At 38.7% G+C, this 12,841-nt stretch overlaps 1 protein-coding gene across 1 annotated transcript in view; it reads left to right on the top strand.

The window, feature by feature from the left end:
- The window catches only part of ryr2b (ryanodine receptor 2b (cardiac)), a 61,393-nt gene extending 60,151 nt beyond the window's left edge, over positions 1–1,242 (top strand). Inside the window, 1 exon segment of the mRNA XM_035663822.1 lies at positions 974–1,242. Coding sequence (XP_035519715.1) covers positions 974–1,069 — 96 coding nt within the window. The 3' untranslated portion in view covers positions 1,070–1,242.
- The last annotated feature ends 11,599 nt before the right edge of the window (positions 1,243–12,841 follow it).

The following is a 12,841-nucleotide window of genomic DNA, read 5'->3' as shown; positions in this document are numbered from 1 at the left end:
CAAAAGTCCTATCAGTCCCAACACGCACATTTTATGATAATATTCATGCCAGGCATACCCCTTGATTATAATTTCTCTTTTTACTTATAAACCATTGCCAGTGGGGGTTTCAAATTGCAAGTGGGCAAGTATTTTATTTCTCTAATCTTTTCACTATAACATTTTAAATGATCTGTTCCATCGAGGAGCAAAGAGGAGGGCTTTCAATCAGCAAAAACATTTTCAATTTCAAAGAAGCTGCATCTTCCTCTCTCTCTCTCTCTTTCTCTCTCTCTCTCCTGTGTTTCAAACTTAGTTTACGTAAATCTATGAAAGGGATGCGCATCAGAAGAGATGAGAACATGTTTAATTCTGAATGCAGCACAGAGTAATAGAAAAATAATAAATCCATCTTATTTGGAATAATTTGGATTTATCTTTGTGGCACAGAATGCATTTTGAATGTGATACTGCAGAATTGACAAAAGGAAGAAAATATTAAATTTCTTATCGGCCTGAATTATATATTATGACAATTTTCCAAAATTGAGCTGGGTCCCTGGAACTCATCCCTAGATATAGTGTGTATAGTCTTTCAGAGAGCTTTTTTTTTAGCTATAGATTAAAGAAGTAGCTGCTAGGAGGAATGTGGAAAATGTAACTCCATCAAGCCAGTCAAACATAGAAAGAACTTAAAATTTCAGTTGTATTCTTTGTGGACACTGTTTAGTTATTTTACTGATCTAAAGTGATCTAAAGATACAGATGGATGACACATTAAAGGAAATAGATGAATGGAAAAACATGACAAAATGCAGACGCTTTCAAACAGGACACGAGGTGCCATTGAAGGGTTTGATTAGAATGAAAATGATGTGAATCAGTTAAACACCTACGGGAGACTAGAGAGGGTTCCAGAGACTTGGAGGTTTGTGTTAGTTCTTCCTTTAAATTGTCACCCACCTGTGTATTACCACACTGTTGTCTTTGCCAGGAATCCTATGTGTGGAAAATGTATCAGGAGCGTTCCTGGGAATTCTTTCCTGTGGGAGACTGTTTCCGTAAGCAATATGAGGATCAACTGGGATGAAAGGGACTCTGAGAGATCTAAAGGCTCCCTTGATAATGTCATCACACAGCAGCTGTCCTGATTGATGCCCTTGGACTCACTTAATTACCTTCATTTTGTGTGTACACTACATTGATTTTAGAGTGATTTTCTCTCAAAGTATACATTCTTCCTATTTATGCACATGAGTATTTCTAAATCACACTCATTAAATTATTTGGAAATTAAAAAAATGAGGACAACTTGTTTATATTCAGAAACAAAATTAATGTGCTGTTTGTTTTCGGGGTCCTCTGGGCAGGGAATTTCAGGGGTTTCTTGAGTCTATAACAGAAGTATTGTGACAGTTTACTGTTTTATACGTCATTATCTCAAGCAGTCAAAGCTGGCAATCCAAATTCAGTTCCACTGCACTTTGCCTGGCTGGATGTGTCTCTGTAAAGCTCATGTTTTGTGAATGAAGCGATTTGTCTTTCCAATCACAGCCTCCCATCCCTTAGCCCCTGTGTGACATCCAGATAAACACTCTCCCTCTGGCATTTGTTCTTTGTACCCTACTCTTCCCTGTTTCTTGAAGCTCTTTTGTCTGTTGTGCTCAACTCTCCAGGATCCTTCTCCTCCTCCCGTCCTTGCTTCCTATTCTCTTTTTTTTCCCTTTCTTCTGCTCTCCTCTCGTCCCTCATCTTCAGCCCTTTCCCAGTCTCATTACCAGCCACCGTGTAGAATGCCAGCAGGTGTCTCAATGCCCAGGTCAATATATCGCCATGGAAGTGCATCATCAAGCTTAACGACGAGATTGACCGCTGTCACTGACGGACAAGAAATTCTTTGGGGAATCCTTTGGTATAACTCATTGAATAAAGAGCGTTTTTCAAGTGTTAAAAACTCGCCCGGAGTGTGCATCTGGGCAAGGAGCTTAACAGTGGGATGACAGGCGTGGGAGGGCCACCTACAGATATTGTCCTCAATTATTCAAAGGTCAAACACTGGGCTTACACAAGTCTGCTGCTGATATGTATTCATGTTGCTTTTGAGTTATGACTTGTAAGCATATGGTTATAACTCATTGAAGTACCAGAACAAAAAGGTTTTCAGGTAAAAGGGAAAAGTTTTGGATTATGTTCTTTGCCCAAACAGAAATCTTAGCGGGTAATGCAATAATTAAAATCGTGCTTTATAGTTCTTCTGTCTGAAATAATAAAAATCGCAGCACTTAACCAATTTTAAGAGCTATGGTGGGAGTCACCATTAGGGCTGAGCAATGTTTTGATTAAATCAGACATCACTGATGTGAGAGATGTTTTTTAAGGCCCCAAAAACATATTTTCTCAAATAGCTTCTTTTTATGGCTAATGGGGTCCTATATGAATGCACAATAGTCTGCTGAAGTGTTTCGGTTATTCCACATTAGAGATTTCTGTGTTTGTGTTTTTTCTGGACTATAAACTCACTGGTTTTAAGTGGACATGGCTCAGTTGGAAAAAGATAACATAACATTTTCATTTCCCTGCACCAATCAGGATTTAGCCTCATTTGATGCAGAATGTGCCACTCACACAGCCATGATGAAGCAGAGCAGCTTAGTTTTTGGTTCTTAGACTCTTAATAAATAATACAAACATTTTACTTTTTGTAAAGAGTTAGTAATGAATAATGTGTTAAAGAAGAAGATTTGAAACATGAAAATTAGTAGTGACTTATTGTTTAATTCTGACCTCAAGTTTATAGTAAACCTGTTGTTATTGAACACAGAACTACATGCAGGTTACTTTGTTGAAAATGGGGGTGGGGGAGTTTCCATTTGGTTCTTGTGCGATGGTAGAAAAAACACAATTCATAATTTTTTTTTTTTATAGATTTTTAGGGGGGACTTTTCACCTTTGACACGATGGACACACAGCAAAGGGCCACAGGTGGGACTCAGTGGACCCATGGCCACCACAGTCAGCCCTGTCACTGTCACCAGGTGAGCCACCAGGGCGCCCCATAAATGTCAAATTTTGACAATTTTTGAGACATTTTATCCTCGAAATGTAATATTGCTATAATACGTGTCATTTTTCAATTTTAAGTTGGGCAGTTTAATCATTTCTTATAGCAACAATAATATATTTCTTTTTTTTTTGTGAAGTCAGAATAACAGAAATGTTTATTTCACTTAGCCAGTTGTCATGTTAATGATACCACACACTGTACTTCCAAATGATTTCATAAAACCTCGTAGTTCCACTGTGTATATTTTTGTTATTGTGGTTCCCTCGCTATTGGAACAATTATACAGTAAATACTGAACAAATAGGGTTACTATCTGAGGTTTAAGTACCAGTAAACTTTCATATTATTTTGACCAAATGTTTCTTAGTTGAGTGTTGTGCCTATAAAAGGGAGGGGAAATAAGACATCACCAACACAACTACATTTAACAACGGTTCAACACATCACCAAAAAGTACTTCTTCTGGTAACTTATAGTATCTATGAGTAAGAGCACCCCAAGACCATATCCCCGTTGAAGATTCATAAGGATCGTAGCTGCCAGCTCCGGAGCTACCACACACCAAAAATAAGTTGATCAGTTTCCATATCAGCCTTTGTCCAGAGGTTGAGGTACGTGGAAAAACCTCTCTCATCAAAAACCCATTTCATTTGGAATTTAATCCCATTCTAGTGTGTATAAAAATCAATCATACCGTCATAACATTAAACCCACAGACATCCTACCCCCGTTTGCAGCTGTCTCTCACACCAGAGATCTGCCGGACACACGGTACAATTTCACACAAGTACCCATTCACCAGTTGATTTAATAGAACACCATGTATTTCAAGCAGGGCACCTAATTTCCACAAAACAACCCAAATTAAATATACTGACTGCGGATAATTGCCACATCCGCTTGATCAAAAGATATTGCGAATAAGATGGATGTCCATTTGTGGCCGCCAAGCTTCCCCCTCTAGTCTTCATCATCTTTCCATCCTGTGGTTTAGTAATGCCGAGGCCAGAAGGTCTGGATGTAGTTTAGGTTGTGGAGCATAACTTAGTGCTAGAATTTACACTGTCTGCTCAAAGTATGAACAGTAGCATAACAACATGGTAGCAGTACGTGACACAGATCATGTCCCTAATATCTACGAGGAAAACATTGCACGTGAACTTTGTATTTCCTCTGTAAAACAAGCAATGAAACTTATTTTGAACTGGCATTACAGCTGATGTGTTCCAGGCTGGACAATCAGCTTCTTCTGCGATGTCTGTGCCTCATCATCACTATAGCTGTTCGTTAAACTGCCGCTCCCCTCAGTCCCAACCCAACACCAACTCCCAGCCAGACATACTGATATTAAACACTTGCACATACTTTTGTGAGATTTATTTCACCTGCACAAGGGAAAGTAATTCCCTTTACGCAATGGTAGGTGCTGACGTGACAATTAAAAATCTTGTCTAAACAAATAGTAATCGCATGTAGTATTTCAGTTACGATTTATGTATTTTAATTGAGGCATAAAGCATCATCAATTAATATGAAAGGAGTAAGCCAGTGTGCAGGGTTTTTTCCATTTTTTAAATTTAAGTTTTGTACCATAACAGCAGAGAATAAGAAGCATTACATCCACAGAGGAGATGCGCACTGTCTGACAACACATGCAAGGGTTAGGGTTACAAGGTCACTGATACTGCTGTAGTCAACATTGGAGTCAGACTCTACTGTAGCTTTTAGCCTTTTATCTTTGCAAAGTATGCAGAGCTCTACAGACGTGAATATCAATCGCTGAAGTCCTTCTGTAGTTTTGCAAAAGCCAATATCATTCATGCCTGCTGAGTTCACCCCTGTTATACAACCCATTTAAAAAGGCCAGTAGGCCTGTCACTGACATAGAAATAATATAAACTGATCAGGCCTGGTGACACATGAGCAAAATGTATGCAGTGACTTATGGACCCAGCCATATTTCTCAGTCTTCAATGGGAAATCAATGAGATGTGGATCCATCATGCATGGCCTTCAGTTTTGCATTATTTAAAGACATTCTGGTAATGTACAGTATGTGTAGCCGACAATAAGGAATATAGGAATTATGCATGGGCCGATGGCTTTCGTTGGCATACAGCAGCTGGGTATGCATAGAGGGTATTGTTATTATGGGTTATGGATAAGGGAGCATGTGGCTGGATCATTCTGAATATTGCCTGAGATACTTGTGGTTGTTTGGGAGATAATGCCTCTGCACCCAGATATATCATGGAAATGTAATCTGAGCTGTAAATCAATAAAAGATGACAGGAGAAAAGAGAAAGTGGAGGAGAGAGTACAGCTGTGAATTTACTCATACCTGAGGCCAAGTATCCTGAATTAAATATGACTCATTTTTGGTACTGGCTCTGGTTTCAGTTTGCAAGCTCTTGTCTGCCTCAAACTGTGACTGTTTTGTAGGTTTCTTTCTTTGGATTCTGAAATTGTCATTAATTGTTTCATGTTTAATTCATTTAATTAATTCCTTTCTTGCTTCATCATAAAAAATGTTAATAATTGTAATATTAACCTATGCTATGTGTGTTTCAGTATAAATAACCAGTTTCATCCTCTCCAATATAATGTGTATTTTTTGTTGTTTTGAGATTAAACTTTACCAGTGGTCTATTTTTTATCCAAGCTGTCATCCCCAGACACTCTTTCCAAAGTCATTTTCTGTCTTCGGTCACTTTCTTTTTCTGTTTTACTGACCTGTCAAAAATTCACTTCAAGCCCGCTGGCCTCTGTGTAGCATATGAGGGCTTCTTAGGGAGAGACACAGGTTGAGTGTTGGTCAAGCACTGGCAACAAGGCAAGTTCTTTTGTTACTCAGAACACACACACAGAATCTTTTAGATATGTCCAGGAGTTATATTGGGATTTGGGGTGGGAGGTCTCTGTGTTTTCAGGGTCACCATGGGTGCACGTGTGTATGCATAGACTACACATATTTCAATATGTGCTATCTTGCTTGACAGTTTAACTCAAACTGGAGCTTGCCAGCTAGGGTAATGTAACAGCTACCAAAGATGCCGAACTTGCCGCAAACTATCTTGCATTAAAGTCAGTGTCATTTTGTAAAATCAGAAAATAGCTTGAGCCTGTTTTCTTTTTTTTTTTCTTCCTTTCTTGCTATCCATCTATTACTCTGCCATCTGTGCTGTCTGACTGACTGACTCAGATTGTTGATCTGCTAGCTTTTAAGGATTACCCTGACTGCCAGATGGTTTGCACTGTATCATGCCATAGTAGTTCTTCATTTGATTGGTCTGAACTACTATGGTTTGCACATAAGCGCATAGCTTAAAGCAAGATGGATACTCGCATGATTTCACGAGCTTGCTATTTGTATAGGGCCACTCGGCTCTCCCTGATGATGACAAGTACGATAAGTAGTCTTTATTGACCTTATTTTGTTATTGTTCCTGATATCTATCATTCATTGATAACATCCTGAATCTGTCAGAAATTCTTCCCCTTGAGTTGATTAAATCCTTGTAGCCATTTGAAGTCATCAGGACAGCCTCTAAATTGAAAAGTTCTGCACCATGACACATGTTGATCCACCATTGTTACATTGATTAGTTCATGGGAAACCAACACCAGACTGCTGACCCCCCCCAAAAAAGTTTTTTTTCTGTGTCATCAAACTTGTCCACTACTCTGCCAGTTTATGCAAACCATTAAATGTTTTGTTCAAATTAATATGTGTGAGTCTGGAACCAGTTATCTTTGTAAATAATTTTTTTTTTAACTTTATCTGGATAGTCATACAAACTGGATTATTACTGGGGATTGCCAGTTCATGCAACCATGGTGAATATCTTTAAAAAAAAGAAATTACTTCACTCAGTTTTAGCAGCAGTGGCGTTTTGTCCACACATACTGTAATTGAATGCAAATTTATTAATCCCTTAAGTAAAACCAACTAAAAGCAACAAGCTAGCAGTCTTTTTTACACAAGGATTGTGGCCATTAAATCCTGTTGTGATTGTGACAGATTAAGTACCTGCAACAACCATTTTGTATGTGATAAAATTATTTCCCCTAATGCCTCTAAGTCTCTTAATCCTTTCCAGGCTTTGGAGCATTACTTATAGAATTAGTTCCTAAATTGACCAGAGAACCAAATCACAGCCTTAGAAAGGTATTGCAAACATGAAGCCTAAAATCATGTCTCTCCCTTGCTGCATTTTTTTGTAATAATTTTCATCCTAGATAAACTGCCATGCCAACCAAAAGTGCAGATTGAAAATGGTGTGGAATGCTCTGACTTTGCAAGGTCAGAAAACAAGAAATATTAAAGCAAAGGACATGACAGAAGATTATTTTCCTAGATGCCTGTGTCTTTGTCTTCAATAATTTGATATCAAAATGACAGATGAAATTTAGGACCGCTTAACAGAGAGGACATCTGACATACTTCTGTGTGTGCAAGCATGTAAAGGCTCTGCTAAATGGCAGTGTATTCAAATGATTGTCTGCATTAAAACTACATAAGGAAGGTGTTTTTGGAGCACTTGCAGTGAAACACAATGAAATCGTCTTGTTCTTGTTATTTGGTCACCCAACATATTAATTTATTGTCTTACTTCACGCCATTAGTTTTATTTAATTGTACGGTGGCTGGCTCTTATCCCAGTATCTATTTTTGAGAAGGCAGGGAAGCACCTCAAACATGTCACATCCATCAGAGCCTATACAAAGAGGATGAAAATGTATACCTTTGGACACTTAAGAGACTCTAATGCACCTACCTGGCATGTGAACGAGGGATGAAACCAGAGCACCTCGGAAAAACTCAGGTAAACAAGGAGAGAATATATATGCTCAGAAAGGGCTACAATGATAAACTAAAATAAAAAAAACGAAAGAAAAAACATTTTCTTTTTCTGGGCTGGTATTGCCTGAGGCAATATATAGTTTATCACATGAAGTGTTCTAGACCAGAGTCTCAGTTTTGACATATATTGCATCCTGACAGTCGGACAGACCCCTGCCTTCTCATTACAGCTCTAATTTCGTATAGAGTAACTGTCTTCCAGTAAACAAGCATTACCAGTAGTGACGAGAGGAGAGCCTTCCAAATTACCATTTAGATTGGACAACTCCATGCCAAGAGAAAGCCAATTACTGAATGAGGGTTTAGTAAGGAAAAGGGATGGGGAGGGCGAAGCTGGAGAGTGAGTAGATATCTCTGCAGATGAGGTGTGTTTGCATCACTCCTCTTTGAATCCTGTATCACACCAAGATCTTCTTTTTATTTCAATAGCTGTTACTTTAAAACCTGCAGACAGAGTGGATTTTGTTTCTGTAGGGCTGTTCGCGTATCCATCTGAGCCACTGAAATTTGAAAGGAGACAGGTGCTGCCTTTAATAATTGAAACTGGCAAATTGGCTCACTCAAAGGTAGGCTCCAGCAGTTGGGGAAATGACCCATTTTCTAGCCAAGTGGAATTATATGCATTTCCAAAAATCTAGTATGAGGAGTACTTGTTTATTGGCAGAATTTATACATTAATTTAGTTTTTATCGTTGCACATAAATAGGGAGACTAACCTGGAGCCAAGAGAGATGAATATCACTATTATTCTTAATCATCATTGTATTCAATTTTTAAAGACTTTAATCCGGAGTCTGAAGCCTGGCTGGGTTTGAAAGAAAGAGTCGTCAAAACTGTTTTTGTATCCACAGCTGTCTGGACATCTGCCTGCTCAGCTGTTAGCCTTAGCTTATGTGACTGTGTGTTTGTGTGTGTGTGTGTGTGTGTGTACACATGCTGATGAAGGGATCCATCAGAGAAGTAATGTGTAGTTTTTCCTTTTCAAAAAAGCATAAGAAATCTATTTATTATGTATTTTAAATATATAATTTATTATATTATCTATAGTCTCTTTTTAAAACTTTTTAAAGCAATATGAATTTAATTTATTGAATATTGGGTACCTCATGTTTCAAGTTGGCATGCAGCTAGTGGGACTCTAACAAGTTACATTAAGGGCAGCTGAAAAATACATTTAAGTAAAAATATAAGATTAGATTCACACATTTTGTTTTACTGCACACACAGTGTGTTTTTCTCTTTGATCATCTATTGTTCTTTCTCTATTTTATTTCCATTTGTTCTTGTCCACTGGTTTTAATTTAGTTTTGAGCACAAAATCATCCATGCTTAACTTCCTACCAAAGCTAATATTTGGTGTTGCTTTTATCTTTACAATGGTAACACTAGTTTGAACAGAACAAGGTATTTGGGATTCTGGTCAAAATACATATATATAGTATTTCAGGGATGCTTGTGGTACCGTGTATGCTCGTATTTATTTTTTATTAAATGAGAGATCACTGCAACGAATGACAGCTGCCGCTAGCAATTATTTTCTAGATTACTGGATGAATTGTTTGGTCTGCAAGATGGCAGGAAATTGTGAAAATGCATGTAGCAATTTTTCCAAGTTGATGCCGATTGATGTGTTTAAAATCCAGCTCTCCATATTGTTTGCACTTTACTTCCAATCCAGCCATATTCTGAAACAGCAATAATCTGGCCATTAAAGAGAAACCTAACCGCTTGATGGCAATCAAAGCTGCAATTAAATGATAGAGATCTATCAAGGTTCAAGTTATCAGGTTTAATATGAGGGCATAGTCTGACTTTGATCATTGTAGATCATTAGTCTTTTTTCAGGTGACAGGTGAAAAGAAATAGAGACTGAGGACAGACACTGTGACACTGTTACATTCTGTAGCCAATGTGTTGTCAAAAGTGTTTTAAATGCAAGATGGGGGCTCCTGCCTGATAACACACATGGATGCAGATATCGTGTTCATTATGTCCTGAGGTTCAGTTTTGCTTAGAAATGTGACAAACCCACCCCTGCACTGCTCCTTCAAGAAACATGATGCTTTTTGCCAGACTGTCTTCGAAAATAAAAGAAAAAAATATATATTATATTTGACACACTGCACAAAAAAGAAAGAAATTAGATTATTTTTTTGAAAAACAGAGGCTCCCTCACAGTCTGGGAATAAATGATAATCCTGCACAATGTCTGCACTACCTGGGCACTGCGCTGTGGCAGATGGCTTTGCCTGGCTTTGATGGCAACACAGTTGAATGAGGGCAAATGTGGTGTGTAAACGGCCTTACTGTTGGCAAATGGACTTGTTTCTTGTCTACTAAAATGACCCAGATATTACCAAAGCGAACCCACATGTGCACACAGTCCTAATTAAGCTTTGTGTTACAATTAACTGCACTCTTTTCTTTCCTGAGTGGACCAATTAAACATTGAAGCATAGCTAGCCCACGAGGAACATTTATATCATCGTGTAGGTAGAAGTGCTTTTTAGTATCTGTTTGCATTAAATGTGGCTTAAGGCAATAACAGACATTACACAAGCTAGTGTAATTCACAGTAAATCCTTAAAATTCACTTAAAATACCAAGTACTATTGACTTATACAAGCCAGCATATTTTCTCAGTTTGGTTTTGTTTCATCGTGTAGCCGTTGGCTCTGAATACCTGCCACGGTTGATTGCTGTAAATCAGAAAGCCAACAATCTTGCAGTCTCTTGCATGCAGTCACAGAGAGGAATAGAGGAATAAAATATGCCTGCTCCCCTGTCAAGGTCATGGAGAGACCCCTTCTCTGCTAATACAAACGCCTGACTGGAGGTTATCGTGGAGATTTTATCACACGCCGCAGACAGACAGTCTCGACTCGGTTTCTGACTGACGCTAATCTCCAACGATTTCCCCAGGGGTCAGAGTTCAGCCTGGTTGCCTTGAGATGTTGAAGCATGTTTGATTAGTGGTTGCCATAAGTGTCTAATCCAAGGGTCTAGAGTTTATATTGCTCTTGCTCGTTTTGTTGTGGTTGTCCTTTGGTTTCTTCTGGTCTATCGGGACAATATCTGGATACGCTGTATTATACAATCGATGTGTTGTGTAACAGGTGGCTAATTACAGATTAACCGGAAGGCATCGCATTGACCTCAAAAGAAAAAAAGAGATTGATGCTTCATCAGTCACTCCAAACATTTGTGTCCACTTGTGTAGCTACAGAACAAAAGTCTCATCACATCACATCACTTCAACACAGTGAGCACAAGTCCTCGTCACGGTCGATCTGAACTCCATATGTCTGTGCAGACGTCCCTCTCTCAATAGTCCTGCAATCAAAATCTGCCTCTTGATTAAACTGTCTGTGTGTCTGCGTGTCTGCGTGTGTGTGTCTGGCCTACGGAGGTTTCTGAATATAAATACGGGCTCATTGTTTTGCCTTGTGATTCGGATGGACGACTGCTGCCGTCTGTCCCTCTTGCCTATCTTTGTCATTATATTCAGATCATTAGCCTGCCTTCCTTTTAGACGGTGCCAAATTGATTGATATCGGTTATCATGGATAGCTTTGTATTAGCTGCTTTGATCAGGTGGTGGTAGTCTGCAAATTTATTTTAATTTAGTTCCTTTGAGTTAAGCTTAGTCTGTCTCTCACTCACTGGCTAATGCTTAATGAATGAGAGGATGTGCAAATCGGAATAATGCCAGATTTCTATCTCTGTGCCCATGCCATATCCTAGTGATAATCCGGTACCATTATACTGTTTGTCAGCGTTATCAATGGCTGTCGGAGGCACCCCTAACATTTAAGTCACTCAGACATTCATAAAAGCCGTTAGGGGAAGAATGCTGAAAGTACAAAATCCTGGGAGGGAAAGCATGCTCCCTAGTGACGTCAAGAAACAAATTATCACTGTCAGGCAGATGGTAAGGGGATGATTAAAGTCAATCCATGTTAAATCAAATATGATGCTCATCGACTGGAGCGCTGCAAGACGTGCCAAGCACCAAACTAACTAGGAGATCTCTGTCTGAGCTACACCTTTAAAAGGTCCAGTGGTGGAACGTGTCTAAGATTAGCAGATTCCAAAAAAAAAAAAAAGGAATCCAGTCATGCAACAATACTAGTAGTCTTGAACTGCAGGATGAAAACCGCTCAGCTCGGCTAAATCTTTGCTAAGGCAAAATAATGAAATCACCATAGTGCCTTATTAGTTTTACAGAGACACAACCCTCAGTCCCCTCCTGGTTTGTGTTAATAATGTTCATTTACTACTCCTGCTCCCTCTCCTATCTAAAAATGTAAATAAAAATTTGTTTGTTAAAATAAATGCTGTCTTTTTCTCTGTTTTTTTCACAACTGTCCTGTTAAGTACATGCACATATCGAGGCACATAAAACTGACCCTTGCAAATTGCATGAACTTTAATAAATAAGCAGAATGGGCTATCAACCACACTAAAAGCTCCCTTTTTTTGCACAAGTCTCCCTTAAATGCATATGGTATAGGAAGAGTGGTGCAGTTTGCTGACTGCATGCAAAATGCGCCTCAAATGACAGGCAAACTGCATCCAAGAGATGCCCCTGTTTGATGAATACTCAGAATGTCTTAAGGCACAAATTGATCTAGAACAAGGTGCAAAAGGCTTTGTAAATTAAATTCATTTCAACACCTGAAATCTCTCTATCTTCACAGCTGCAGATAATCTGAGAGCCCAATGACCTCTTTTACTTACTCCAAAAACTGCAAAAGGACTGATCGGATACTGTGACAAAAGGTTTAGTGTCGCTACCAAGCAACCACTCAGACATTTTGCTTTTTAACCCAATTGCCCAAAGCTGCTCCTTTTTTCAATATTTGTACTTCTGGGGGGATTTACGGTTATGAAGAGTAAGACTCTGCAGCTCTACAATACTAATACGTTTTGGA

The sequence above is a fragment of the Morone saxatilis genome, unplaced genomic scaffold, assembly GCF_004916995.1.
Source record: "Morone saxatilis isolate NCDOM2014 unplaced genomic scaffold, NCSU_SB_2.0 Contig19, whole genome shotgun sequence".
Lineage (NCBI taxonomy): Eukaryota > Metazoa > Chordata > Actinopteri > Moronidae > Morone > Morone saxatilis.
Note: the sequence above shows the minus strand (reverse complement) of the source record. Positions and strands in the feature narration are given on the sequence as shown.